This window comes from Oreochromis aureus, linkage group 23, assembly GCF_013358895.1.
Source record: "Oreochromis aureus strain Israel breed Guangdong linkage group 23, ZZ_aureus, whole genome shotgun sequence".
In the NCBI taxonomy this organism is placed as follows: domain Eukaryota; kingdom Metazoa; phylum Chordata; class Actinopteri; order Cichliformes; family Cichlidae; genus Oreochromis; species Oreochromis aureus.
The window spans coordinates 17,861,477-17,889,272 of NC_052963.1; the positions used below are offsets into that span (position 1 = coordinate 17,861,477).

General features: G+C 38.5%; 1 protein-coding gene across 1 annotated transcript; it reads right to left on the reverse strand.

The window, feature by feature from the left end:
• Positions 1-6,376: 6,376 nt before the first annotated feature.
• LOC116312247 (sodium/potassium-transporting ATPase subunit alpha-1-like) lies at positions 6,377-27,604 on the reverse strand. The gene is made up of 23 exons (XM_031729620.2): positions 27,479-27,604; positions 26,923-27,033; positions 24,152-24,211; positions 23,675-23,776; positions 23,471-23,572; positions 23,157-23,270; positions 22,826-22,960; positions 21,501-21,618; positions 21,115-21,383; positions 20,705-21,013; positions 19,760-19,894; positions 19,330-19,522; positions 18,938-19,113; positions 18,692-18,828; positions 18,137-18,287; positions 17,884-18,052; positions 17,653-17,807; positions 17,438-17,558; positions 15,132-15,277; positions 14,868-14,998; positions 8,265-8,366; positions 7,308-7,399; positions 6,377-6,574 (listed from the first exon to the last, which is right to left on the reverse strand). The coding sequence occupies exons 1-23, from the start codon at positions 27,488-27,490 to the stop codon at positions 6,546-6,548; spliced, it is 3,069 nt and encodes a 1,022-aa protein (XP_031585480.2). The 5' UTR covers positions 27,491-27,604; the 3' UTR covers positions 6,377-6,545.
• Positions 27,605-27,796: the final 192 nt, after the last annotated feature.

Sequence of the window (27,796 nt, forward strand, 5' to 3'; positions counted from 1 at the left end):
ATTAATTTTTTTTACATTTAACATCACAATTTTTTTTTTTTAAAAAAAGAGTAATTGTGCAGTAAGTTCAACATATCACTTTATCTCAGAACTGGAAAAGTAAGTAGAATTTATTTTTCTTAGCACTCTAGACACTGGCTACAGCAGCAAAGAGACCCTTTCGGTTCTGTTCCATTTATTGCTATAGTAAACGTTGACAAACAGACAAACTGAAAAGTTTCAGATTTAGAAACACACTATTTAGCAGTGAGTCATTCCCGTCAACTTCCTTTTAACAGTCATGCAGTGTTTAGGTAATTTGAGTCAGGACTTTAAGACTGGATAGCGGTGTTTGTTCAGAAAACTTTTCTCAAAAAAAGCCATGCTAGTAACTGCCCTTCACACTAATACTGGCTTTATTTCCCTGAAAGAATGAAACTGTCATTGCTCACTGCCTGCATTAAAAGGTCACTTCTAAAAAGAATCCCAGGTGGTGCAGTGTTTAGTACTACCACCTTACAGCAGGAAAATTGGGCTTTGGTGTGGATCAGTTGATTTCATGGTTTGCAAATAAAAACGTAGGCTATCTAATGGGCAGTAATAACAAACATTTTAATATATTTTTTTGTTTGGTTTTTAGTGAAGTTGTATTCACTCTATGCACATTTTTCTTTTAGATCTAAGGACTCCCTGGCAATAAATGCTTATATAGAGTAAAACTGGTTTCCTTGATTTCAAACTACGTTGACTGACATCCTGTTAAGGTCTTATTCAATTTTCTTCAACTAATAAGAATGAAACTCAATCTCAGGACAAACATAAGAACTGTGCTTTTGATTTTTAGTTCATCTAACAGCTGCAAAGAGTTCAATGTCAAAGGCATAAGTAGCCTTAAATGTACTATTGTAAGAGTCCTCCAAAGGACTATGGAAAAAAATGAATAAACTGTTTACTAATCAATGTTTGATGGAGTAAAATTACCTTAAAATTACCCAAAACATGAATTTCTCATAATTGTACTTCAGAGATGTTTTGTAGTAGAGTCAGTCAGCACCATCATAATGGGATCCCAGCTCTGTGACCTGTAATCAAAGTCAAATATCTGTAATCACAGTTTTGCAAAGTTTGGGAGAAACACATCAAATAAAGAGATAGACTAGATACTTGCTGTCAACACCAAATTCAAATATGCCACAGAAGGGGACAATGTATAGCCGCATAATTACTAGTAGTCACAGGGGGAAATAAAAATACAAAAACTGGCAAGATGGAATTGGTGACTGACTGTTCAACTTGGATTTTTCATATCTTTATAAGGTGATGAAAGGTCATGCATCAAGTGTAGAAAGCCACTTTGTCTTGTTCTACAAAGAGCGCTGATTCAATACAGGCCCCTTGCTTATGCAGTAACTGTACCAGTGGCTTGATAAGTTCTTGTACCTGATTAACTGATAACTTGGTGCTGAAAGTTTTCCCGGAGGAATATCAGCGCACTTCCTCAGGAATCACAAACTTGATGTGAATTTCTGTGAAATGCCAATTATTATTCTTAATTGTAAAACAATACAGTTATACAGAGAGAGAGAGAGAGAGAGAGATTACGACGACAGTGTTTACTTAAATGGCAGTTTAGTGATAACCTCTGTGCTGCAAGACCTGGCAAATAAAGAAATCACTGAAATAGAACCTATCTGACAAACGGAAGCAGGCAAAAAGATCTCAAAAAGCAACCTATAATCTAAAGAAACGTCTGAGAAACAAATTAATTGATATCTATTTGCATGGAAAAGGTTACAAAGCCATTTCTAAGGCTTTTGGACTTCAGCGAACCACAGTGATAGTCATTATTCAGAAAGGTCACCTCTGAATGGCCAAAGAAAAAAAGACTAATCAAAATGAAGGTTCTGGAATGATCTAGTCAGAGTCCAGAGTCAATTCCTAATTAGCACTGAGCTTATGTCTAGTGTAGAACTCTCTAATTTTTTAATTTTGTGTTCCAACACACCATTCAGAGTGACTGATCGGATTTCTAGATATTTACAAAACAAGACAAGCGTGTATGACTTGTGCTCTTTAAATGATTTCCAAGAGTGAGTGTGTCATAGAGGAGGGATACGTGCATTACACAGAAATCTTAAAGACAAAAAAGGTGGTGACAACACAGAGTAAACAAATGAGCCATGAAAGAGAGACCTAGAAGGGACTTTTACGTTAACCACAGCATGAGAACAATGCAACAACGATCTGACAGTTTGTTTCCTATGTGATACAAGTTTTTGTTGATTAATGCTAAATTTACTGTACAATATCTATATAGTGTGTATCACACAATTTTCCTTTTATTACTTTCTTTTTTTGTAAATGGACTCCTCAGTGAGCTACAGCACCAAGAGTGTTTGCTCAAAATACCCCTCACCAAACTATAAAACAAGAGTTAATCAACTCAACAATCAATAGTTCCTCTTTGGCAGCTGCTCTAAGTCTTTTGAAAATGTTAAACATCTGCACATCCTTCGCTCTGCTTTCAATGATTTAAGCATTAAAAAGCATCGTTAGTTTTAAAGCACAATTAAATTTAACTAAATATCTGGATTCATCTACAGTGCTACAGTACATATTTATTAGACTACCTGTCATTAAAACAAGAAAACACAAATATTTTAGAACAAAAAATTATATTGTTAATAGTTAGACAAATACCAAGCTGATTTAAAGATTGTAAACACACTGCACTTGTCTGAGGAGTCAATCACACATAAGGTCATTCTTACCAGCAGCTGTCAGACTCTATTACACAGTTTTTTTTTTTAACATTTTTTTGGATTATCTTACTCATCAGTTTGTTTGTTACACTGTTACCTATATATACAAACTTCAGTTGCTTGTGTATATAGGACCACTTTGTGTCTTCCTTCTATATTTTATATTCCCCTTGTTCTAAGAGCTATGTAACACCCAAATTTCTCATTTGTTGGATAGTGAAGCTTTATTCTTTTCTATTCTATTCTATTCTATTCTATTCTATTCTATAACATTAGTCCACTAAACCTATTTTTCTTATCAGAAATGCAAGTAAAGTATTTAGCATAATAAAAAAATACAACAACATTGATGTGGTTTACTATTTTTTCTGTGTTTCTGTAATATAGTAAATTTGAAAATGAGTGAATAAAAACAATTTTTTACATCTTAGCATTAAAAACATAACTTTGATTAAAGGCGCACATCCAACCGGAAAAGCATAAAAATGATTTTCTTAATCACAATTACTGTTAATTTATTTACTTCTGCTATGTTGCGCGCTTCAGGTACCCCTTAAAGGATTAGTAGGTGATTATTGAATCACTGTAAGATAACAGCATTATATCATGTCTAATAAAATGGAATAGCACTTAGCTGCTGCTATATTTTAAAGCTCCAGTAGGCAAAAGTTTAATGTAAAGTACAACTTCTTTACCACATGAAAAATCTATTCATTTCATTACATTTTCTAAATGATCTCTGAGTTATGAAGTTCATTGCAACTTGTCAGCTGAATTGCACCTGCTGACACAGTGTGTGGTAAAAAGCAGAAACTCTCTGAAGCAGCTTTTAGGTTTATTTGAAAAGGAATAGCTTAATAAATGCAAATATGCCAATATAGCACATTTATTTTTAAACTTGTAGGTACTATTGTTCATAAGGCCCAACAGGGTGAGAATGCAGCAATTGGCATGAAGGGGGAGAACAACGACACTCTACAGACAAGCTGCCGAAAATGCACCAAATGATTCTCAAGATTTTTTGGCAAAACTCTGTCATAGGTGATCTGGGCATCACCTATGACTCTGGACCAGTGATTTTTTTTTTTTTTTTTTTTTTTTTGCATTGTATTGCTTGTTTGTTTTCTGCTTGGAATTTAAATAAAAATGTAATGTTTCAGTGTGATTTTGACACGCTGGAGGGAAGACAAGATATTTTCTGTTGATTCAAAATTTAGGAAAATCTGTATTATTACTAAAACTATAACTCTTGTAACGCTTTTTTATTTAGTAAATTAAGCTGTTGCATGGATCTTTGCAAAGAAAACAAACACTAATCATTTTATAACCACTTATACATTTTGAATTAATACAATTAAGATTTTGTGACATTTTTTGTTTGCCACCAGTTTAAAGATTCTGTTAAATTACATTACTACCAGTGGTGCTGTAACAGCACAAGTTTCAATGGATTAAGCTGTAACCACACTTTCAATCAGACTTTTCAAGCCACAGTTATTACATTCTTTGTTCTTTCTTCCTTCCAGAGACATGAAAGTACCCCTATTTGTCCTGTGGAAGTCAAAATACATCCACTTACCCGTGTTCCCGCTCCCAACAGCTAGACCTTGGACCACTACATCCGATCTCTCGGAGACTTGAGGTCTGGGTAAACAGCACACTGGGAAGTCGAATTACACTTATAAATAAATAGTTGACATAATTCCTTATTTTTAAAAAACCTGCTAGTTTACGTCGGTGTAGTGTTAAAATTATTTCGAAAACAAAGTTTCTGAATGTCACGTAATAGCCATGTAGTTATAAAGTTGTAGGAAAATACTGTCATGAACCACGAGTAATGAATAAACTGCATAATCTAAACTGAGCTTGAAGGACAAATACAGTTTAGTATTACAATTTATTTTGTAAATAGTGATACACTGATCTGTGCTAATATTTACAATAAGAAACCACAGTTTTGTATTACCAGGAGCACAATGGGAAATAACAGCTTCCATCTGACAAATCTAGCTTCCAGTACTTTGCTGTTATTTATAAAATTCATTCATCATTTCTTGCAACATAAAGAAAACATTCTTTCTTAACTCATATTTTTACTTCCCAGGTTGAAGATTCACAGCTGCCTCCAAAGAGGCAAAGTTGTCTAAGGAGAAGATGCTCCACTGAGTCGTCTGCGACAATGGTCAGAACCTGGATAGTGCTCAAATGCATCATGATGGAGGGTGTTTAATACAACAGAACTGGACATAGCACTGATTGGTAATCCATTAAACTCCATAACATAAGTTTTTTTTTAATGTAGCTTGTGTTTCTTTGGAATTTGTTTATTATATCTATCTTCTTTTATGCATTTCTTTTTAACAGCTTATGCCCTCAGAATTAAATAGTTTGTCCTCACTGGCAGTACTTTAGTAAAAGTCTATGACCTGTTTGCCTAAATTATTATCATCATCATCATTATTATTATTATTATTATTATTATTATTATTATTATTATTATTATTATTTATCAAAGAAGGCAAAGAACAACCAGTCACATTACAATACAACTACTAACTTCATGCTCATTACCCATGCATGGTTCAGTTAAAATAAACTCCAGTAAACTGATATTTATTCACCTTTTCGTTATAACTTACGTAAAGTATTACATGTTACATTGTAATACTGTATACAGACAACTTGTGTGATGCACTCATCTAATTTTTAATCATATATTCATTCATAATTAAAATAATACTCACAGCAAAGGCAACATTTGTTTCTTTAAATGTCTTTAAATATATAAGAAATTATCTTGCAACTGATTTTGAAGCTATGTTACTTCAGGAAATACCAAAAGCAGCAGCGCTAGTGTTTAAAAACAAAAACAAAAGTCAGAGTTGAGGTTTTTCTGAGGAGAAGATGTAAGTTTCTCTTCCAAACATGGACAAAGTTAAATAGAAATATAAATTTAATTGGTTTCGTTGATATGTTACTGGGAACCAAAAGGTTTGCAGCTATGACTGGAAACCCCACCTCAGCGTTCCTGTGGTTAGCAGAAATCTAAAGCAAAGCTATAAAGTTTAGCTGAGATATTTAAGATTTAATGAATGATCAGGAAACTCAATGCACCTGAAATGACCTTGAAGTTATCTCTAACTGCTCATCAGATTATTAGAAACAAAAGTAAACTTCATAAATGACTGGCCTGGAGCCAAAGAACACTTTTGACTCTGATGTCCCGCACTAAACAAATATGTGCATTTTCTGTGTACTGGAATGTGCAGTGAGCAGGAAAGGTTGTCTTAATGGCTGGCCGATGCGGGTTGTTGGATGTGACGTTTATGACTCTTTGTAGCCACTTGGCTATGCATGGTGCAGGGTGGGGTGGAGATGGGGTTGTTAAACTACAAGGGGAGGGATTTTGTAAAATACTAGGTGGACAAGGAAAACATTTAAAATCTCAGAAATGAATGTGAGGATTACACAACTTAGTGTCCATAAAGTAGCAGGTGCCTCTAAACAAATCATCTCTAACTTCTTCTCAGAAAGTTAAAAACTTTGGAGAGTATTCACAAGCAGTTTTTTTTTTTTTTTCACTTTTAACACAACACAGAAACTTACAAGAAAACTGAATAAAAATGCAGACAGCCTTGATTTTAGATTAGAAATACTTTATTTCGGTACACACATTCATAAAGATATTCTTAATCTATCCATGCTTTGTGGTGTTTTTAGAGCTATAGCATCTCAAACAAACACTTAAGATAACATTAAGTCGTGATGAAACACACAGTGCCTTCATGTCTGTCTCATGTTGGCTCAGTAGTATGTCTCCTTCTCCACCCAGCCTAAAAACCAAAGGAGACACGATTAGGGACATCATTTTTGTGAAATTTCACCTCACATTTTTTTTAATTCTTTATGTTGTCCAAATGACAAAGATTTTTGATATAACTCTGGGGCTCAAATTACATGATTATGCATTTCTTTTTTTTTACTTCATTAGATGTAATTCTAATGCAGCCAGCCCTGCATACAGGTTCTGCTTAGATTCAAGCATCGTGACTGACTTCAACTAGTGGAGAGAGTTTACTTTGGTTTCTTAAGATATTCAACCATTTAAAACTTTTGGACTTTTAGTACCCTTTTCTTTGCTGATGTTTGTAGTCTAAAGGTTAGTTTAAATGTTAACTAGTTAATTAAAAATGTAAATACATTTGGTGGAAGGGCTAAAAGGAGTGTATTTGATCATGATTTTTAGTTTTTAGTTTTAAAAAAATTATTAATTAAAATTATTAATAATAATGGCATTGAAAACAGGATTTATATTAATATGTGTCCAAAAAAGCTAATGGATTTTTATATATATGAGATGCTCTCGCTTAAATAGATGGGGCCAAATGGAACTTAATAACTTATTAACCTATTTCTAGTCAGAGAAATTCCAAAGAATTTATGTGCAAGTAATTTTTTTAAATTGGGTGAAAAAAGAAAGGGCTTTCATGTAGGAACAGAATATAGGCAAACATGTGTCCTATGTGCCTCGTAAAGTGTTTAGTCATTCCTAAATAAAACTTTTACCTCCTGGGTGGTGTCTGATGATATATTTTCTGATTTCATCATAAAAGAAGAGAAGGAAGCCGTGCGGTAATCCACAGAACCACCATAATGGCCTAAGGTTTGGATAGACAGACAGAAACTGAATTACAAGTACAACACTGACATTATTTCTTTGACTCTGCTGAAGTGACTGAGGACATCAGGTGAGGAGTCCAAGGACAAAGGGAAACTTGAGTGTCAGAAGATTATGGGGGAGGTCTGGACTGGCATGAATGCCATCAATGGTTTAAGGTAAACAAAGAGCAGTGAAGTCAAATGTAGCGTGGAGTTGGTCAATGAACTAAATCTAACAGGTCTGACTTTGTGGCTGCACACAGAACTGCACAGATGTCTGTCACCTTTAGACATTTTCTGATGACTGCAGTAGTGGGAGGTACCAGAGAAAGTGGTGAGAGTACAGGACTGTTCTGGACAACTTTTTTACTTGGCAAAACCATCTGCAGTTTAATGTGGCACCTTGACAAAATCTGGACTTAAAAACACAAAAGCCTTCTATTAGGGGGGAAGCTATCTCCTTTTTCAGAGAAGACATCTGCCAGAAGATGCTCAGGATGATTTATGAGTCTGTGTTGGCCAGAGCCATTCTCTATGATGCGATGTGTAGGGGCAGCAGATGACAGACTCAACAAATCGTGTCAATGTTATGGTCATTGTTAAAAAAGAAAGCTAAAACACCACTGAATGAAACACTGGGTCAACACTTTAACAGGAATTGGCTTGGAAACGTGAATGCCCTTACATAAATGAAGATGGCAAAGGAAACAGCCACAAACACCACAGAGAAAAGGACAATTGTGCATTAGGAATTAATCATTAAAATTGCTGAACTGAAAACAAAATGCCTGGAAAGGGTATCTCTAAGCATTCCCACTATTGCCTAAAGGAAAATCATAGTATTGGCTTATCTGTTTTACTCACTTCATAGGGTACATTTTCAGGGCAACGTCCATGCCTGGGCAGTATGACAGGAACACAGCAAGAGCCAGCTCCTCAAACATCCCGAAGATAAGGACATTGTTCCTGTACAAAAAAAAATGTCAGCCAATATCAATAAAACTGAAAATATTTTTTTATATTTGATGTGGATGCTCTTTTTCTGTTCTGGAACTTAGTGTATCCTTTATTGTACTACGTATATATTTAACATTGGCTCATTTTCTTTAATAAATAAAATATTACGTTTCATGTATATCTCTTTTCAGCTTTTAGGAAAGCTTTTAGCCTCATTTGTGGAATAATAAAATTTGAAACTGTTTGCGGAGCTTGTTCTTCAAATGGTTTTATACTTGTTCTAGGCTGTATGGATGTCAGTCAGGAACTCTAAACAGAAGCCCCTGGTACCCCACCAACCCATTCATATGTCCATTCAGTGACACACCGGCCAAGGAACAAACTCTGGAAATGGACAATTCTGTTCTGAGACATATGAAGCTGGAAACACTGGCAACCATAGTCACTTGTCTTCCAGGGCCCAGAGCAGGCGGCACTGAGGGAAATTTAAATCTGCTGGCTAACTTAAATTCTGTAAAATTATAATTCACATTGGCAGTAATGACACCCGGTTATGTCAATTGGAGGTCACTAAAATTAATGTGCAACCACGCCAAAACAACGTTGGTAGTTTTCTCTGGTCCCCTCCTGAATCAGACCAGGAGTGACATGTTTAGCTGAATGTTCTTAAATTGCTGACTGTCTGAGTGGTGTCCAAAAAAACAATGTGGGCTTTATAGATAACTGGGAAACTTTCTGAAGGAAACTTGGTCTTGTTAGGAGAGACGGCATCCATCCCACTTTGGATGGACCAGGTCTCATTTCTTGAAATCTGGCCAAATTTATTAAACATCCCAAAACGTGACTATCCAGAGTTGGGACCAGGGAGTAAAGTTGCGGTCTACACAGGCCAAGGGGAGAGTGTCGCAGCAATTTCCCACTCCAGCTCATTAATCAACCAAAGAACCAGACAGATTTTTAATCATTTGAAAGCCTGATTCTTAACCTTGTCCACCCCAGCTGAAAAACTAAAAAAAAAGAAAAAAGAAAAACAGTCTTATTTGTTATCATATATCGTCCACCTGAGCCTTATTCAGAGTTTCTGTCTGATTTCTCCAACTTTTTATCCGATTAAGTGCTCAGCTCAGATAAAATCATTATTCTGGGTGATTTTAACATCCATGTAGATGCTAGAAATGCCTCATCATGGCATTTAATCTGTTAGACTCAACTGACTTATTTCAAAATGTAAAAGAATGCACCCACCACTTTAATCACACTCTAGATCAGGGGTCTCAAACTCGCGGCCCGCGGGCCATTTGCAGCCCACGTCACCTCTACTTGCGGCCCGCATATTGATATGAAGAAATATGTAAAAAATATTATTCAAAAAATGATTTAATATGAAGGCAATATGAGCAGAGTGTTACAGGCATGGCCCTTTAAGACTGTAGCCTCATGGGCGGTGTAGTCCGTGCTGCAGGGAGAATGTGTGGGACCGCCCCTCCCGCTGTGTGTGTGTGAGCACGAGGGAGGGAGAAAAAGCAAAGTCGAAAACTATGAGGTGCTACCGACCAGAAACGGGAGATGGAAGCATGTAAATATAATAATAACCACTGCAGCCAAAAAGAGTTCCTGACAAGCCCAGTTGTAAGTAAGCTGTAAAGACTCGACTGTACACCGTGTTCATGTTTTCCTCCCAAACAATAAGTTGCGTTGGAGCAGCCTTTCAACGCCTCTCTCTGTCTCTCTCTAGCAAAGTTGGCCCAGACAGTAAAGCTAGCTCCCAGCTAGGAGCCCGACACGGAACCCGAAGTATTAGCCAGAGGTCTCCTTACCACGGTTCGGAGCCGCGGACGTGGCCGAGGTAACAAGAGAGTAAAAACATGTTGAGGGATTGGCTGTGTTAGTTCTGTGAGAGATTTATTTGGAAAGAAAACAGTTTTCACTTGCAGTCAAAAGCTAATGTGTACGCTTATGTCTGCATTTTTATTTTGTTAAATATAAACAAAATTATAGCAAAAGTGCTGCCACGTGTCTGGCCAGAAAGAGCGTACCAATTTGTTTATTTGGTAGTTCAATGAACAGCTTCAGATAGTGAGAGTGAGAAAAAAAATGCGTTCTTGTTTGCAGTTTTGTCTTGTTATACAATATTTTTAATTAAATAAAACAAACAAAACACTACATTTTAGGAAATATTAGTGGGTGTTTTCTTTCTTCTTTTTTTTTTGTACTACTTGAACACTAAAGTAGCCCTCCAATGAGATGACGGTGCCATAAGTGGCCCGCAGCTCATTTGAGTTTGAGACCCATGCTCTAGATCTTGTTCTGACGTAGCACACAGAAACTGAACATTTAACAGTGTGTCCTGAAAACCCTCTCTTGCCTGATCATTTCCTAATAATATTCAAATTTAGAATAATGGATTACACAGCGGTAGGGAGTAGATTTTATCACAGTAGATGTGAAATGGTATCTCAAAAATTTGGAAGCTCATGATTTAGCCTGGAAAAGTAGTCTGCTGCTTTATTTAAAAAAAAAAAAAAAAGCCCACCGTGAAGCTAGAACATCTTAATAATCATCACTGACTGAAGAAAATAAGAACAACCCTAGTTTTCCCTTCAGCACTGTAGCCAGGCTGACAAAAACAACCATTCTTTTAACATTAAGCAGCAATGACTTCATGAATTTTTGGAAAGCCAAAACTAGGGAGCTAGGAAAACAATAAAGAGAAAAGGAACACGAGGGTTGGCATGACAACAGACAGAGAAAAAAACGGGGCTAAAATACACAGAGGAATAACGAGGGAATGAGACACAGGAGGGAAACAGAGCTGGGAGTAATCAAATACACACAAGACAGGGAAGAAGCAAAACTATTACAGCCAACCTTTACATGGAGGAAGTGGAAAGAAAGGCTCTTGGCTCTTTTAAAGGGAGAATACCTAGCCACTGGTACAGATATGTGGACGACACCAAAATCAAAACCCAAGAAGTGGAATCCTTCACTGCTCATATCAATGTTCACCAGGGAAGGATAACTGTTTGCCATTCCAGGACTGTGCCGTGCAAATTGAAGGGAATGGAAACCTCAACACTGAAGTTTACCAAAAGCCCACACACACGGACCAGTACTTCCTCTTTGACTCCCATCACCCTCTGGAACACAAACTTGGAGCAATCAGGACCCTACACCACCAGGCAGAAAATGTTCCCTCTAAGCCTGAAGGAAAAAAGAGGGAACGTACACATGTAAAGGAAGCTCTGAAACATGTGGGGAATGATCATCATGTCAGCAAAGATGCACAGAAAAGAAGCTCAGACACCAGCGAGGGAGGATAAGAAAGACAGACGTAGCAACATTGTCATCCCCTATGTAGCCGGTGTATCAGAGAAACTCAGGAGAGTTTTCTCCAAACACGACATCCCAGTGTACTTCAGACCCAGCAACACACTCAGACAAAAACTGGTTCATCCCAAAGACAAAACTCCAAAACACAAACTTAACAATGTGGTGTATGCTGTGCAGTGCAGCGAGGAATGCCCAGACCTCTACATTGGAGAGACCAAACAGCCACTTCACAAGCGCATGGCACAACATAGAAGAACCACCTCTTGTAGGTTGTCCATCTGCATCTAAAAGACAAAGGTCACTCTTTCGAGGATGCCAATGTTCATATTTTGGACAGAGAAGACAGATGATTTGAAAAAGGAGTGAAAGAAGCCATTTATGTCCACTGTGAGCGACCATCTTTGAACAGAGGCAGTGGTTTACACCAACTGTCTGCCATCTGTAATCCAGTTTTGAGATCCCAGACGCCTTAACGCCCACTCACATCCTGGGCCTTTTGACCACAGGAAATCACATGATAGGGTGGGGCCAGGTTTCACAGCGGGTTCACCCAAAACCTTGGCTGATTGTGACCTACACCTGTTTTCACACCTTGTCTCGTGTGATTAGGTAGAGGATCATTAGGGGGTCCTTGTCCCTCTTGGTGGGTTACTCCCACAGAGTTTAAATCTGGGACTCTCCACCATTTGACCTTTAGAACTGATGAAGCTTCTCGGATGAGAGGTGAAACATCTTCAAGCAACTTAAAGAAGTCCAGATGCTCTTCTTTCCAAGCTCCTTAGACCAAAACTGAACACAATGAGCACTAGAAGAGGGACTTTCAAAATAAAACAGGAAACATGAGACATTCACAAAGAAGCGGACTTGACCCTGAGACACGGAGACATGACTGACTGGGGAGACACAGGAGATGCACAAACATAGAGACAATGGTGACCTGACATGAAATGAAGAACACAGGGAAGGCGCAGAGTAAACACGGGCACAGAGACTGTACACAAGCTATAATAAACACTGACACCCAAAACCATGAATAACAATAAATCAAAGAATATTACTTAAACTTGAAACACAAACACTGGGCCACAGACCCAGTACCACGACAGATACAAAACTGCTCAGAGAAGTCCTACCATTAGTTGATTTTTCTCTAATAATCACCTATGTACCACAGCCTTTCAGGCTGGCAGTATTAATAGGACAACTTTCCTTTTACCTCAAAAATTCTCAAAAGAGTAGTTGTCAAACAGCCAACAGATCATCTGCAGAGGAATGGCTTATTTGAAGAGTTTTAGTCAGGTTTCAGAGCTCATCAGAAAACAGAAACAGCTTTGGTGAAGGTTACAAGTGATCTTCTTATGGCCCCTGACAGTGGACTCATCTCTGTGCTTGTCCTGCTAGACCAGAGAGTTTAATCCTGTTGACCATAACATTTTATTACAGCAATTAGAGCATGCTGTAGGCATTAAATATGCTGTGCTTCCCTTAGGTCAGCGGGTCTCATACTTTTGACATCATTCCCCACATGGCAGGAAGAAATATTTTCACGCCCCATCTAAACATCTAAACTAGCTGAACCTTTATTTAGATTATAAACTCATTCACAATGAATCATTTAGTAATTTGTTTTAAACTACTTTGATTTTAAACAACTATTTGTAACTTTTGTCAGTAGACTTCTTCATTAGTCTGCACCACTTCTTCAAAAAAGCAAGAAGTTAAACAGAATGTGAACATGGAAAAATAAAGTTCAGTCTTGTAAAAAAAAAAAGAAATCCAGAAATTTGTGAACAGGGATGAAAAACACATTTAAAATATAATTAATCCTGTTTTAGAGTGATGCTGAAAAACTAGTTTATGGATTTACTACTTCCAGGCTGGACTACTGTAATTCATCATTATCAGGATGTCTGAAACCTTCAATTGATCCCAAATGCTGCAGAAAGAGTACTAACGAGACTAGAAAGAGGGAGCATATTTCTCACATATTTTTTTGTCTTCATTGGCTCCCTGTTAAATCCAGAATCAAATGTTAAAACCTTCTCTTCAAATACAAGGTCTTGATCAATCAGTGCCCATCTTATCCTAATGACCTTACACTACCATATCACCCCATTAAAACTCTTTGCTCTCAGGCTGCGTGCGTACTTATGGTTCCTAGAGTATTTAAAAGTAGAACGGGAGACAGAGCCTTTAGTTTTCTGTCATGGTCCAGCAGCCCTCATCGCTCGACCTGCCCGTTTTGTCTGCCCTTACATCTCTCTCCCCCTGTTGTGTGTGCTTTTGTGTGGGACTTTTGCATCCCTGGAGGTTTTGGCGCTGAGTATTGTTCAGCGCTGAAGTGTTCATTCACTGGAGTCAGTGATTACCGTCATCGGCAGCATCCCTACTTAACAGTGTATTGAACTCATCAGTATGGCAGTGGATTGCTTAATGAAAACCTTGTTTGCTGGTGGAATGCACTGTCATCACCAGTGTGTTTTGTCTTCACTATGAATCTGGAGCTGAGTTGTTTTCATGGGCGTGGAGCCACTGTTTTGGAATTGGAGTTGCTGTTTCACGATTCCCGCCATGGACACGAGCGCTGTTTGGGATTTGGGAGAAATCACCATGGGAACCACAGTGCTGGGACTTGCACATTTTTTAACCCTGTAAATAAACTCACTGTCTTTTCTTGGAGGAGTTCTGCATTTGGGTCCTCTCATTACCTCAAACCTGACGCTTTCAGACCCCTCTTCCTGGGAACCAACTTATGAAATAAGGCTAGGCTACCCATGATGCATCCAGTTTTTCTTCTTCAGTCACCTTCTTCACTCACTAAGTGTTTTTAGACCTCTCTGCATTTACTTATTTGTTATTTTTAATCTTTGGCTCTCTTCTACAGCATGTCTTTGTCCTCGCTTTCTCCCCTCAACCTAACTAGTAGTATCTCCCTGAGCCTGGTTCTGCTGGAGGTTTCTTCCTGTTAAAAGGGAGTTTTTCCTTCCCCCTCTTGCCAAAGTGCTTGCTCGTAGGGGGCCATATGATTTGGGTGTTTTTCTTTGTTTTATTGTAGGGTCTTTACCTTACGATATAAAGCGCCTTGAGGCAAATGTTGTTGTGATTTGGCACTTTATAAAATTGAATTGAAAAGTTCTATCACACCCATTGGAGCTCTTTCGGGTCTTTATGTATACATACTTCATTCCTTGCTGCAAAATAGAGTTCCTCCTCGTTTTACAGATGAGCAGATCGGCCACCTGGACAATCACAATACTGGAGAAGAAGGCTGTGTGGCAGGTAAACTCCAAGATTTTTCTGCTCTCATATGTCTGGTGTATAAAAAAAGAGATGAAAAGATTGGAATGTTTTTGATTTTGAGCACTGAAACTTCAGTGAACTGTACCGTAAAGTTTAATCATTTTCACAGTCCAAAGTACAGCTAGTAACACAAGTCAAACTGACCCACTCCTGCCCATAGCTGTCTTCTAGGTCATTTAGAAATCTGTTATCCCACAAGATTCTGAGTCCCATGAGGTCCAAGGGCAAAAAACCATTTTCAGCCAGGACGACAAAATATGTGAAGAAGCCAGCTGAGGCCTGTATCATGCCTACCATGAAGAAAACAACAGAAAACGTCAATGGATGCTTATCAGAGAAAGTTTTAACTTTTTCTTTTACAACTGTGGCAGTTACTTCATAAATAAACATGAAAAAATATGACAGGTCAATGTCATTCTCTGCAAAGCCATAGTGAATAGATATGACGGACAGAGAATTCAAAGATTATGACACAGAACCAAACCACAGCAGGAAATATTTGGGAATTCTTTACAAATGTGATATTGATATTGATCACAAAATGTTACTTTAAAAAAACAAAACAATTGAATCTGGACCTATTAAGTTTGTTTGCTTCTTCCTTTTTAACATTTTTTTTAAATGAGAAACCTTTTACAAACTTTGCATTGTTACTTTTGCGACCATTGTGACCAGAGAATGGTACAAGAATGCACACATTTTCTGTCACTCAAAGGTATTGGCACTACAAATACAATGAGAAAGGACAGGGACACTGCACAAAACAGGTTTTTCATAAAGGCATTGATCATGTTGATGATCAGTGTAATCCCATTATATTTTTCAGTAACGCTGAAATGTAATGAATTACTGTACTAAATTGAGTAAATTACATTGAAATTAGCATTACAAAGCCCATGGATAGAAAAAAAGGCTTTTTTTTCCTTCATGTTAAATTGAAATACAATCTGCTGATTTCACTTTGTGTGTATGGGTGTGCACAAAAGGACAAGGGCGCAGTGGTAAAGTGCAAATTGCATTCATAACAGAAACCAGTGCATCCTACCGCCTTGAGGCGACTTTTGTTGTGATTTGGCGCTATATAAATAAAATTGAATTGAATTGAATTGAATTGAATTGAATACCGCTGAGACAACATCAGCTCTTTGGAACCATCTGCACAGACAGACTAACACTAAGCTAAACAAGAACCCAGAATGATGTTAAAGTTGATTGTTCCTTACAAATTCACACATTTTTATGGAACACAAATGTGTGAATTTGTACATCAAATTCACCAAGGAGAATTTGAAAAATGACAGGCTTCTTAGACTGTGAATTTTCCATCAGTAATGGGGATCATTTAAAAGTTGATGTATACCATAAACCTACGCATACGGATCAATATTTAACGTTTGACTCTCATCATCCACTGGAGCACAAACTGGGTGTCATTAGGACGCTACAACACAGAGCGAACACCATTCCCACTGACACAGCGGCCAGGAAAGCAGAAGAACATCACATCAAGAAGGCCCTGAGTAAATGTGGTTATCCCAGCTGGACTTTTGTCAAAGCTGGGAAGGTGCCAAAAGAAAGCTCCAGCCGATCCAGTAGAGAAGGACAACCGCTGCCTAAGCAAAAACCTGTAGCGATCCCGTATGTGTCAGGAGTATCGGAGCAGTTGAGACGCATTTTTTCAAAATACTGTCTCTCTCTGGCTTTCAAACCCCAAAACACGCTGCGCCAAAAATTGATCCACCCCAAGAATTGGGTCCCCTGACACATACACACATTAATGTAGTGTACGCTGTTAAGTGCCAGGAGGATTGCCAGGATTTATACATCGGGGAAACCAAACCACCTTTGGTGAAGCGGATGGCACAAGAGTGAAGAGCTACCTTGTTAGGCCACAGTTTATTTACACCTACAACCAGTGGACACTCTTTCAATGATGAGGATGTACACATCCTGGACAGGGAGGAACGCTGGTTTGAGTGGAGAGTCAATTTACGTGAAAAGGGAAAGACCATCTCTGAATCGAGGAGGAGGCCTAAGGGTACATCTTTCACCATCCTACAATGCTGTGATTGCAGCCATTCCCCAACTCTCTGTGAATGGTACTCATGGCCATTGATCAGTGGTTGTTGATCAATAATTAATAATAATGACAATTCACATATTAATGATCATGAAACTGACCTCACTGCCCATTTTTCATTTAGTGCTGCTAGCTTCACACATTATGCAAATGTACTGTTTTATAACGTTGGGGACTTCTTCCGTCTCAGTCAGCTGAGATGGAAGAAGTCACTTGGATGAGTGATGAAACATTTCTCCTACTGAAAACGGGATTAACAGAATAAACTTTTGGGGATTTCTTTACCTGTATGATTGAGCATGCATCAAGACATAATACAGCAAATATGAACAGAATAATTAAAGGTTTAAAAGTATAAATAATGTGTTACCAATCTGTCCATAAGCCATACTGATGAGTCTCTCGTTCACCAGCCTGTCTGATGCATTTCTGGGCTGTCTCTTCATGATGTCACTCTCAGCTTGTTCATAAGCCAAAGAAATTGCAGGGACCTGTGACACCACAAGTAAACAAAATCAACTCATAACTACATTATCTACCATTTCAACCTCTACATAGAACAGAATCAGGAGCCGAACAGCTCACCAAATCAGTTCCCAGATCAATACAGAGGATGGTGACGGTTCCCAGGGGCAGAGGGATGTTGGCGATCACAAAGAGGAGGAAGGGTGACATCTCAGGGATTTTACTGGTCAGAGTGTAGGCGATGGACTTCTTCAAGTTGTCAAAGATCAGACGGCCTGAAAAAGTAATTCAGGAGTTGCTGTGATGCTTTGTATTTTATATAATTTTTCCCAAGCCTGATATAGATCTTACCTTCTTCCACTCCAGTTAAAATGGAGGCAAAGTTATCGTCCAGCAGGATCATGTCAGCTGCCTGCTTGGAGACATCAGATCCAGCGATACCCATGGCAACACCAATGTCAGCTTTCTTCAGAGCTGGAGAGTCGTTCACACCATCACCTGTCACGGCCACAATGGCTCCCTGGACAAGGAAGAACATGTTTTTTACAAGTCACAAATAAAACACTTGTGAAACTGTGTCTGTGAGATTCCCTTCGGTGCTCACCTGTCTCTGGCATCCTTCCACAATGATCAGTTTCTGCTGAGGGGAGGTCCTGGCAAATACAATTTCAGTGTGGTTCCTCAGCACATCATCAATCTCCTCTGGGGTCATGTCTTTAAGCTCCCCACCGTGGATGACACAGGCCTTAGCATCCCTGTAGATTAGATTACAACAGTGTAAGTATAACAGCAGTTGTAATCCAACGTCCTGTGTCTGAGCACAGGGCATGATGAAGACAAGATGAAAAAATTGGGATAGAACAAAGAGTGAATCATCCCTGGCAAACAAAGAAAAAAATGTTATGTTAAGCAAAAAGCAACATTAGAAAATATTCGACTTAAGAAAATGTTGGATTCCTGCTGCATATAATGAATCACATTTTCCCCCACACAACAGAAGTGTTATTACACTTGCATTACAAAGAATTAAAGTGTCAGAGAAAATACAGTATTTTCACGTAAAAGGCATTTTTGCTTTACAGATTACATGACCTCTGTTCATGAACAGCAGCTACTTATCCTCAAAGTTAGCTAAATAAATCTTGATAAGAAAACTAACCTAGGGTTGACCTCCGAAACTGGAACATTCAAACGGGCAGCAATGTCTTCAACAGTCTCATTGCCTTCTGAGATGATACCCACACCTCTAGCAATAGCCGTGGCTGTAATTGGATGGTCACCTGTGATCATGATGACCTGCAAGGATTGAGGAGATAGAATGTTTAAAGTTTATGTGCAGAATTTTGTCATAAACTATATCCAAAAAATGCAAAATTTGAGATGTTCGTTCAAAAAGTTAGCATACCTTGATTCCAGCACTCCTGCATTTACCAACAGCATCGGGCACAGCAGCACGAGGAGGGTCAATCATTGACATGAGGCCAGTAAAGCACAGGTTCTCAGTGGGGAAGTTCACATCATCAGCGTCAAAAGCAAAGCCTTCTGGGAACTGGTCATCAGGCAAGTGAAAGTGGCTGAAACCTATAAGGCACAAATAAAATGTGACTGAGATTCCATTGTCTGTTCAGAATCAATCAGAATCTGTATCCGTTATGGTCTGGGAGGAACGCTGCCTCATTTCACTCTGTACTGTACTCAACATGGTTGAAATGAAAAATAAAGCCACTTAACTTGACTTGAATTTTTTTCTGCTAGCTAAAATTAAAATATATAAACACATAAGGAAGCTAGCTGTACCCAAAACTCTCTCTCCAAGACCTCCCAACTGGAGATAGGCGCTATTGAAAGCATCTTTTAGTTCGTCGTCCAGAGGCTGCTCTTTGCCCTCAAGCATGATGGTGGAGCAGCGATCCAAAATCCTCTCTGGAGCTCCTTTCATCACCAGCAGATGCTTGGTTTCTCCGGGGGTTGTGTTCTTATGAATAGAGAGCTGTGGGACAGCAGAAAGGCAGGATTTGAATGCAGGTTTTATCTATACTATCAGTGGTTTATGTAATGCAAGATGACTATGTTGTTCTACACTCTTGTGCCCATAACTGTTTATCAAAGATGGGCACAGCTTCCAGGTCTCAGGTGGACTCTTCGGTGGAGTCACACATATAAATTAACATACACACTCTATATACAATATCATTTTAAGTTTTAATACATTGTGTGGATGGTTTACCTGGTATTTGTTTGTGGAATTAAAGGGGATCTCAGCAATTTTGGGGTATTTTTCTCTCATTTCACTAACAGATCCACAGCACAACTCAATACACTTCAGCAAAGCAGCTTCTGATGCATCACCAGCAATATTTCTCTGTGGGTTTTAGCAAAAACAGAAATGGATTATATCGATCATAGATCAAATCCCTTTTTTTTAATAACAATATATTGCAAATAAAAATGAATGAGCAATAAATAACAATATAATAGCTCAATTATTTGTTGGTGATTTACATTACATTTATAGCAACCAGGTGTTTGTGGATGTCAGTCCCAAAATTGGGCAGAGGAATATGGTACTGTTTAAATTTAATTGGACAAGAAGACACCTGTAACCACACATATTATACAAATACTATTTGCAATAAATTACCCACCCTGTCACATTTAGTGGACTCACAGTGCAAGAAATACATATGTCATATATGATAGATCCAACAATCTCGCTGGCCACTTCTTGCTATGGCTCAAGCTGTATATTTAAAACATCTCCAAAAAGAAAATCAGTACACCAGGTAATTAGCTCTGTCCGAGCCTATGAGGACTTGTTCCACTAAAAAGCAAAAGTTACTAATATTTTTCTCCAATATTGAATTAAAGTATTTTCTGATGATCAGAATCGATGAACTAGAGCAACACATTTATGATGAGCTTACACTTTGGTGTTCAATTTCTGCCATTGTTACCTCATCATCGCAAACCCTATTGGAGCCTTGCTGCGTAAACTGACATGAAAATGTAACTACACTGCTGTCAATGCACCAGCATAAATGCTGTCAATAGCATCTGCCAGCTGTATATTATGCATGCTATGCTATAGTTTCTGCAAAGATTTACTGCAGATGTATAATTTATGCGCTAGAATTTGGTAATAAGAGGAGTTTTAAAGATGAAAATTTCTCACCTTCAGAATGGGAACATCGTTTTGGCCAGCCAGGAAGACGGCACGGTTGCAGAGTCCGGCGACTCTGGACAGAGCAGTCCAGGTGGGGGAGCTCTTTTGAAAAGCGACACCACTCTGGTTCTCAGTGGTGTCGGCCTCATGGATCTGGTTGTCAAACCACATGTGGGCCACGGTCATTCTGTTCTGGGTCAGGGTGCCGGTCTTGTCAGAACAGATGGTGGAGGTGGAGCCCAGAGTCTCGACAGCCTCTAGGTTCTTCACCAGGCAGTTCTTCTTGGCCATACGCTTAGCAGTCAGGGTCAGACACACCTACAGACAAAACGTAAGTTTTCAAAACTGTAAACTATGACAACTTTACACAATGAAATGAAAGGTATTTGAAGAGAATGTCATTAGACACCAAAACTCACAGTGACAGTAGCCAAGAGACCTTCTGGCACGTTGGCGACAATGATACCAATGAGGAAGATAACACCATCCAGCCAGTTATATCCAAGGATGACGGAGAGGATAAAGAAAGTAACACCCAAGAACACGGCCACTCCAGTGATGATGTGGATAAAATGCTCGATCTCAATGGCGATGGGAGTTTTTCCAGCTTCAAGACTGGAAGTCAGGGTGGCGATACGGCCCATGATAGTATTATCTCCAGTGTTGATGACGACTCCTCTGGCTGTGCCTGAACAGACAATTTAAATCCATTGATCAAAGGAACATAACATCACTATGCTTGTGAGGAATATAATAAATATTATACATAAAATTCTCTATCAACCACAAGCTGTTCATACTCTACCTTCAACACAGTTGGTGGAGAAGAAAGCAATGTTCCTGGTTTCCAGTGGGTTTTCATGGGAGAAGTCTGGAGCTCGAGTCTGGGGCTCTGATTCACCAGTCAGGGAGGAGTTGTCCACCTGAGAGATTAAAAAGAAAGTAATACAGGTAAAACAAACACATGAATACTATTTAATAAATATGAATTTAACTTAAGGAATAAATGGGAACTGGTTATGATGTTTGAATGAATCACAAAAATGCTACTCAGAATGAAGACTACCACATGCATCAGTATAATTAGCAACTTTGTTGCTATAATTAGCAACAACAGTTGCATGGAAGTAGCTGTCTACGTAAGTAATCTGGGCGCTACAGCTTTAAGCAGCTGCGCGCGCTCCCGCAGATGGTAATCACGATCACTGTGTAGCACAACACCTGGAGCTAAGGAGGCAAAACAATCGCATGAGTGCTGCTGTTTGACTGAGGAAGAATAAAGCAGTCGTGGTAAGCCAATCACATTACCACTTAAAGACAAAGCAACAAGGTGATATATACCAGTTTTTAAATTGTGTTGATAGGCCACGTAAAACCAGAGTCATGATAAACAATATATATGCGTGTTTTTTCCTCAATAGTTTCATCACGTTTACTGTCTAAGGACAGCGCAGCAAGCACTCTCTGCTTATGAGCAAAAAAACCCAAAAAACAGGGGAAGTTTTAGGAGTGACGGCGAGAGAGAGAGAGAGAGAGCGCAGAAAAAGAGAGAGAGCGAGTTTTGAGATGTGAGAGATTTGTGACGTTTAGCGTGTTTGGAGTGTGTAGTTAATGTGTTGTCTTGTGTAGTTAGTGTGTAGTGTTGTGTGTCAGAACAATGAGGCGACTGCTGTCTCCAGGTAGAAAAAGGAGTGATACACCTGCTAACTGTAAATTCAGACTCGTGAGGTTGTGCTGAAAAGGCTGATACCAAACAAGGCAAAGTAAATAGTTTTTAAAGGTGAAATGTGGAGGAAACATCAAAAGTAGTTGAAAATGGCCAATTATACCCTGGACCCCAGAGGGTTAAACATTTTTTTTAAAGTAACACAATAGTTACTTTTCAAGTAATTAATTACTTTTAGAATATTGTAACTCAGTTACTTTTTTGAAGAAGTAACTAGTAACTATAATTAATTACTTTTTCAAAGTAACTTGCCCAAAACTGGTCATAACTAAACTATGTCTAAAACTAACTAAACATCACAGCCTGTCTTCTTCTCATTTAAATAAATAAATAAATAATAGTAGATATCAAACACATGCTCTACAAAAATGTTTGGTGGCATTAAGAGTATTTGAGGCACAGACCTTGCAGCCGTGAGCAGAGATGATTCTCAGATCAGCAGGGATCCTGTCTCCTCCTTTCACCTCCACTAAATCTCCAAGCACCACCTCCTCGGTGTTGATGCTTTTCTTCTCTCCGTCACGGATAACCAGGGCTTGCTATGAAATCAAAGATTTTAGGAATTTTTGATTAACTGGGTTTGATTTTAATCCCAGCAGCAAAGCTTCAGATGATAAAATGTATCATCAGTGCAGAACATTTTCCTTAAGACTGTGCAAAAAATACTGCAGTTTCTTAATTCCTATAAGCTGTAAATATGTTGAATTTACATTAGTTTTCCTTTCAGTGTCTCACCTGTGGGACCATGTTCTTAAAGGAATCCATAATCCTGGAGCTCTTGGCCTCTTGGTAGTAGGAAAAGCAAGCCGTGATAATGACAACGGCAGCAAGCACAATCCCGAGGTACAACTGCATAAAGAAAGAAGAGAGAGTTAGGCGATGTTTGGTGGTACAGATTGTTTATCTTGATGCATGCTCAATCATCTGGTAAAGGTAGTCCCAACAAGTTGATTCTTTTCAACTGAAAAGGTTACATCCAGATGAACAGAATCAACTTTTTGGGATACACATTATTTAGTAGATAACAATTCAGATAAAGACTCGCTTACATTATCATTTCCAGGGTTCTCCTCTGAGGCAACCTGGATAGCGTAAGCCAAGAAGCAGAGGAATGCACCAATCCACAGCAGCATGCAGAAACCACCAAATAGCTGGAAACCAGAGGAAATAACATTCAGGCTTTGCTTGTTGTACTCACTTTTTTGCGTTTCTAATATGTGAGTTTAAACACAGATTTGTGGTTTGACTCTCACCTGTTTGCAGAACTTGACCCACTCGGGTGTTGTGGGAGGAGGTGTGAGGGCGTTGGGGCCATCTCGGGCCAGGATCTCTTTTGCTTTGGATGAAGAAAGACCCTAAAAACAGTCTCTCAGTTACTCCAAGTTCAAAAGACTTGTCTGTACAAGTGGAGTACACTACAGTTATTTCCCACCACAGTAATATTATAGCATACAGTTCCTATGACCCTTTTAATTGTGTGTTTTGTGGGTCGTTGTGAGGAGTGTTTTTATTTTATTTATTTTTTGTCATGTCCATCTAATGTCAGAAAAAGAAGTCAGACCTGACTTTTTCGCAATCATTTCACAGTGTTTCTTGGGTAATACACCTCCATTAATGGCATTACTTCACAAATAGCCTGGTAAGTTGACAAAGCATTGAATGCAAGCAAAATACACCGACTGCCAAATCTTCCCTCTCCTCTCTCCTTATCACACATTTGGAGTGCTCACCCTTGTTAGGTCAGTTCCATATTTTCTGTGAAGTTCATCGAAGCTTAATTTGTGGTCATCCTAAGGTGAAACAAAGACAGAAAGAGACAGAGAGATGCATTTTTAAAAACAAGTTAAAATCCCAATAATTTGTAAAGCTGCAGTTATAATCTCCTTTGAGAAAAATCTTTTGTAAACTTCCCCGTGTCCTCCAGAGGGACACAGAGAGCATAAAAAAGACTAATATCTGTGCATTATGTTGGTCCATGTTGGTCCATGGAGGAAATTTAAGATTAGCTAAAGCAAACAGTCAAGTAAGACTAGAATCTGTCTGTGAATGAAATTGTCTGCATTTTGACCTAATGCAGAACGTCATATTTTATATATAAAAACATATATATCATGTTGTTTCCTCATCTCTTCGTGAACTGAAATGGTTAGATGTTTAAGTCACAGCTGATAATCTTATAGGACTGTATTGTACAAATACAAATGTGCAAATATCAAAGCCACAGTTGTGGTCTCACATTTTGTTGGTTAACAAAGCATGAATTAGTGCTTGGAAGAATTAATTAATTAATTAATTATGAATAAATTAAACAAATTGAAATTTGCTCTGTTCAGAGACAGTGTTCATTAAATTATATAAGTGTATTTTGATCATTAAAAAAAAAGTCTACAGTAAGTTGTCCGAGCATTTTTTGGTCAGTCACCCTCGCCCCAACCCTTCATGGACTTGGTATCCAAACAAGGTGATGGAAAAACTCCATGTACAAGGACTGAACCCCACCCTGTGACTCTGGATAATAGATTTTCTCACCTACAGCCCTCAGTCTGTCTGCCTGGGCAAGCACACATGCTCCTTTCTCACTCTGACCAAAGTGCCTCAAGGCTGTATGGCGAGCCTTTGCTACATGATGTGCACACACAAGTTTGAAACCATCCATACCTCCAACATTATTGTTACAACTGCGGATGACATGACAGCCATCTGACTTTTAACTGTAATCAACGAAAACACATACAGGCAGGATGTTCACAATCTGACATCATGGTATGTGAGCAACATCTTTGTCTAAAACATCACAAAGACCAAAGAGAACCATGCACATGGCTTTATATCAATACCACAGGTCATGGAGGATGTCTCAGACTTCAGGTGCCAGGTGGTCACCATCACAAGGCACCTTTATTGTGATGACAACCCCTCAGCAGTCGTGGGTAAAGCGCAACAACTTTTCTCTATATTTCTAAAGGAGATTAAGATATTATTGTTGATGCACTTGCACTGTTGTTTAAGGAAGTTGGTCCAGTACTTATGTCCTTCCATGTGACGTTAGTATAAATGTAATTTTGGTATGCTTGTAAAATTACAATACAGGTCTTTAACCTACAAGTTCACTTTGACTGTTCAAAAATGAAAGTTTCAATCATCTGCTGCTCTGAGTAGGTTGAATACAGAATTATGCATTTCATTAATATTTACTTGTTCAATGAGAAGTCTTCAGCTTGGATAAAGTGTGACCAGCCACATTTATAAGCAGTTTTTACAGTGACATGAGAAAACGGGTGTGGTTGCATGGTTCACCCAGCACTTCTGCTACATTGCTGACGTATAATAAGCCATTTTTCTTACCAAATGTGCCATAGATAATGCGAACGTGCCATACACTACTGTTGCTACTATTGCAGCTCGAGAACACTTCTCCACTGATTTTGATGTTCCCACTCATAAACCCCCACATTTTCATCATATTTATATGGAACTGAGATGTCCTGTAGCACATCTTTGAGCTCGAGTTAAGATATAGGACGGTGATCACTAATATGCCACCAAGACGAGGCTTTAATCACCTAATAACAGTCTGCTGGGTGGCATTGTGCAGGAGGGTCATTTGCTGGATTCAAGAAACTAGAACATCAATCATGTATGTACGCCAATCATTCATCACAATTCTTGTCAAGCTTGTCAATGTCAAGGTCATACAATCTTAACCTTGAGCATTATCTGGGTTAAGAACCACTATATGGTTACTGTGTGTAAGTTTAAGTCAGTTCTGACTAATGCTGGAAGAGGAATATTATTCTCGTGAACAGAACAGATGGATGGCAGTGAGCTTGCCATTGACTAAGGTCAGCGGGCCTTCTGATGGACGAGCTTAAAATTCTTATTCTTATTCTTATTCCCAAAATTATTTGACAGCATATCATGTTCTGTCAAAATTGCATATTTTTTAAAATTGTTTTAGAAGCGTACAAGAATCACCAGTAAAATATTTTAATTCTCTATTTGCTTTCTATTTGGTTACGAACTGACATGGCCAAGGTCACTAGGTCCCTCAAAACCCTGCAGGCACCATGTTATTGTTATGAAATAATTTGTCATCCCTTTGTTTGCCTTGTGATGCTTCCCCAATGATGCAATTTCATCAGTGACCTTGAGAAGCAACCAAGACACCGGTTCAGAGCAAGAGAAGGCTGTATATATAATAATAATATATAAATACAACCAACTCCTTCACTCAGCATTTAAACCTTCTTTAGCTAGCATAACTTAAAAGTTCAGTTATAACTGCCAACATCTTAACATCTTAACATGGGATTGTACACAACAATGTTTATGAAGTACAGCTCGGACAGCTAGAGCTCATGCTCCAACCTGAAAACCATAGCAGACAATGGTTTCAGTCATGACTGTATCATTGTTGAGGGATTGCAGAAGTTGTGTTTGTGTGCTTGAGTGTTACCTGACAGATAATCACAGAGTGGCTGCACAAAAGAGGAGTACTCACCAGATCAACTTCTTTTTTCAGGTCCTCCGTATCCTTGGATTTATTACCCTTCTTGGTTGTTTTTTCGTCATTGTCTGAAGTGTTCGCCAGTTTGTAGTCATCATTCATTCGCTGGAATGAACAAAGTGTGACAAAATGAAGTTCTAAATAATGTGAGAAGATTTCCCTGAAGCTTCTTCTTCTATTTATTCAGAAAGCTGCAGAAAACCATCTTAATTAATTATTATTTGTAATGATTGGTAATAATTAATAGATAATATATTGTTGATTGGCATGCTGTTAATTATTAGAACAATGAATTCAAATTCGCATACATAATTTTAAAATATAGTTTCAGATAGTTGTTGTAAAGATATTGATATAGGTTTTGACATGAGAATGTGATATTAAGGTCCAATAAAAATATAAAAGTAAAATAAAATAAAGCTTAACCGAAAACTCATAACCAAAAATTGAAATGAATTTAAAGCTAAATTTTTTTTTTTTTTAAATATTAACATTAAATTAAAGAGCCCAGACTTAGTCCAAATGAAGTGAAACATGTGACAACACTTACTTTCGATCCCATGGTCACAGTGCAGTCTGTATCCTTCACTCTGCCCAGAGCAGAGACTACAGGTTACTCATTTTAGCCTACCTTTATACCTGGATAGGAGGAGCTTAGGGGAACGGTGGTTAGAGGACAAGGGATGAGCACAGTTGGGGAGGTCAGTGGTAGAGGGATGCAATCTTCCATGATCTCAATGAACTCCTCCCACACCTGAGTTTTTGGTTCAGCCACTATCACTCATGCTTGTCAAGTACTAGGTAGGTCTTCCGCTTGATGGCTTTGTTCACCTCTAGTATCCACTATTTTGTCTGAGGGATCCCACCA

Coding starts and splice junctions, on each gene's coding strand:
- LOC116312247 (XM_031729620.2), bottom strand. Junction 21,384..21,500: donor CTCCACCAACTGTGTTGAAG/GTAGAGTATGAA, acceptor TTGTCTGTTCAG/GCACAGCCAGAGGAGTCGTC. Junction 7,400..8,264: donor CTGAAAATGTACCCTATGAA/GTGAGTAAAACA, acceptor TCCAAACCTTAG/GCCATTATGGTGGTTCTGTG.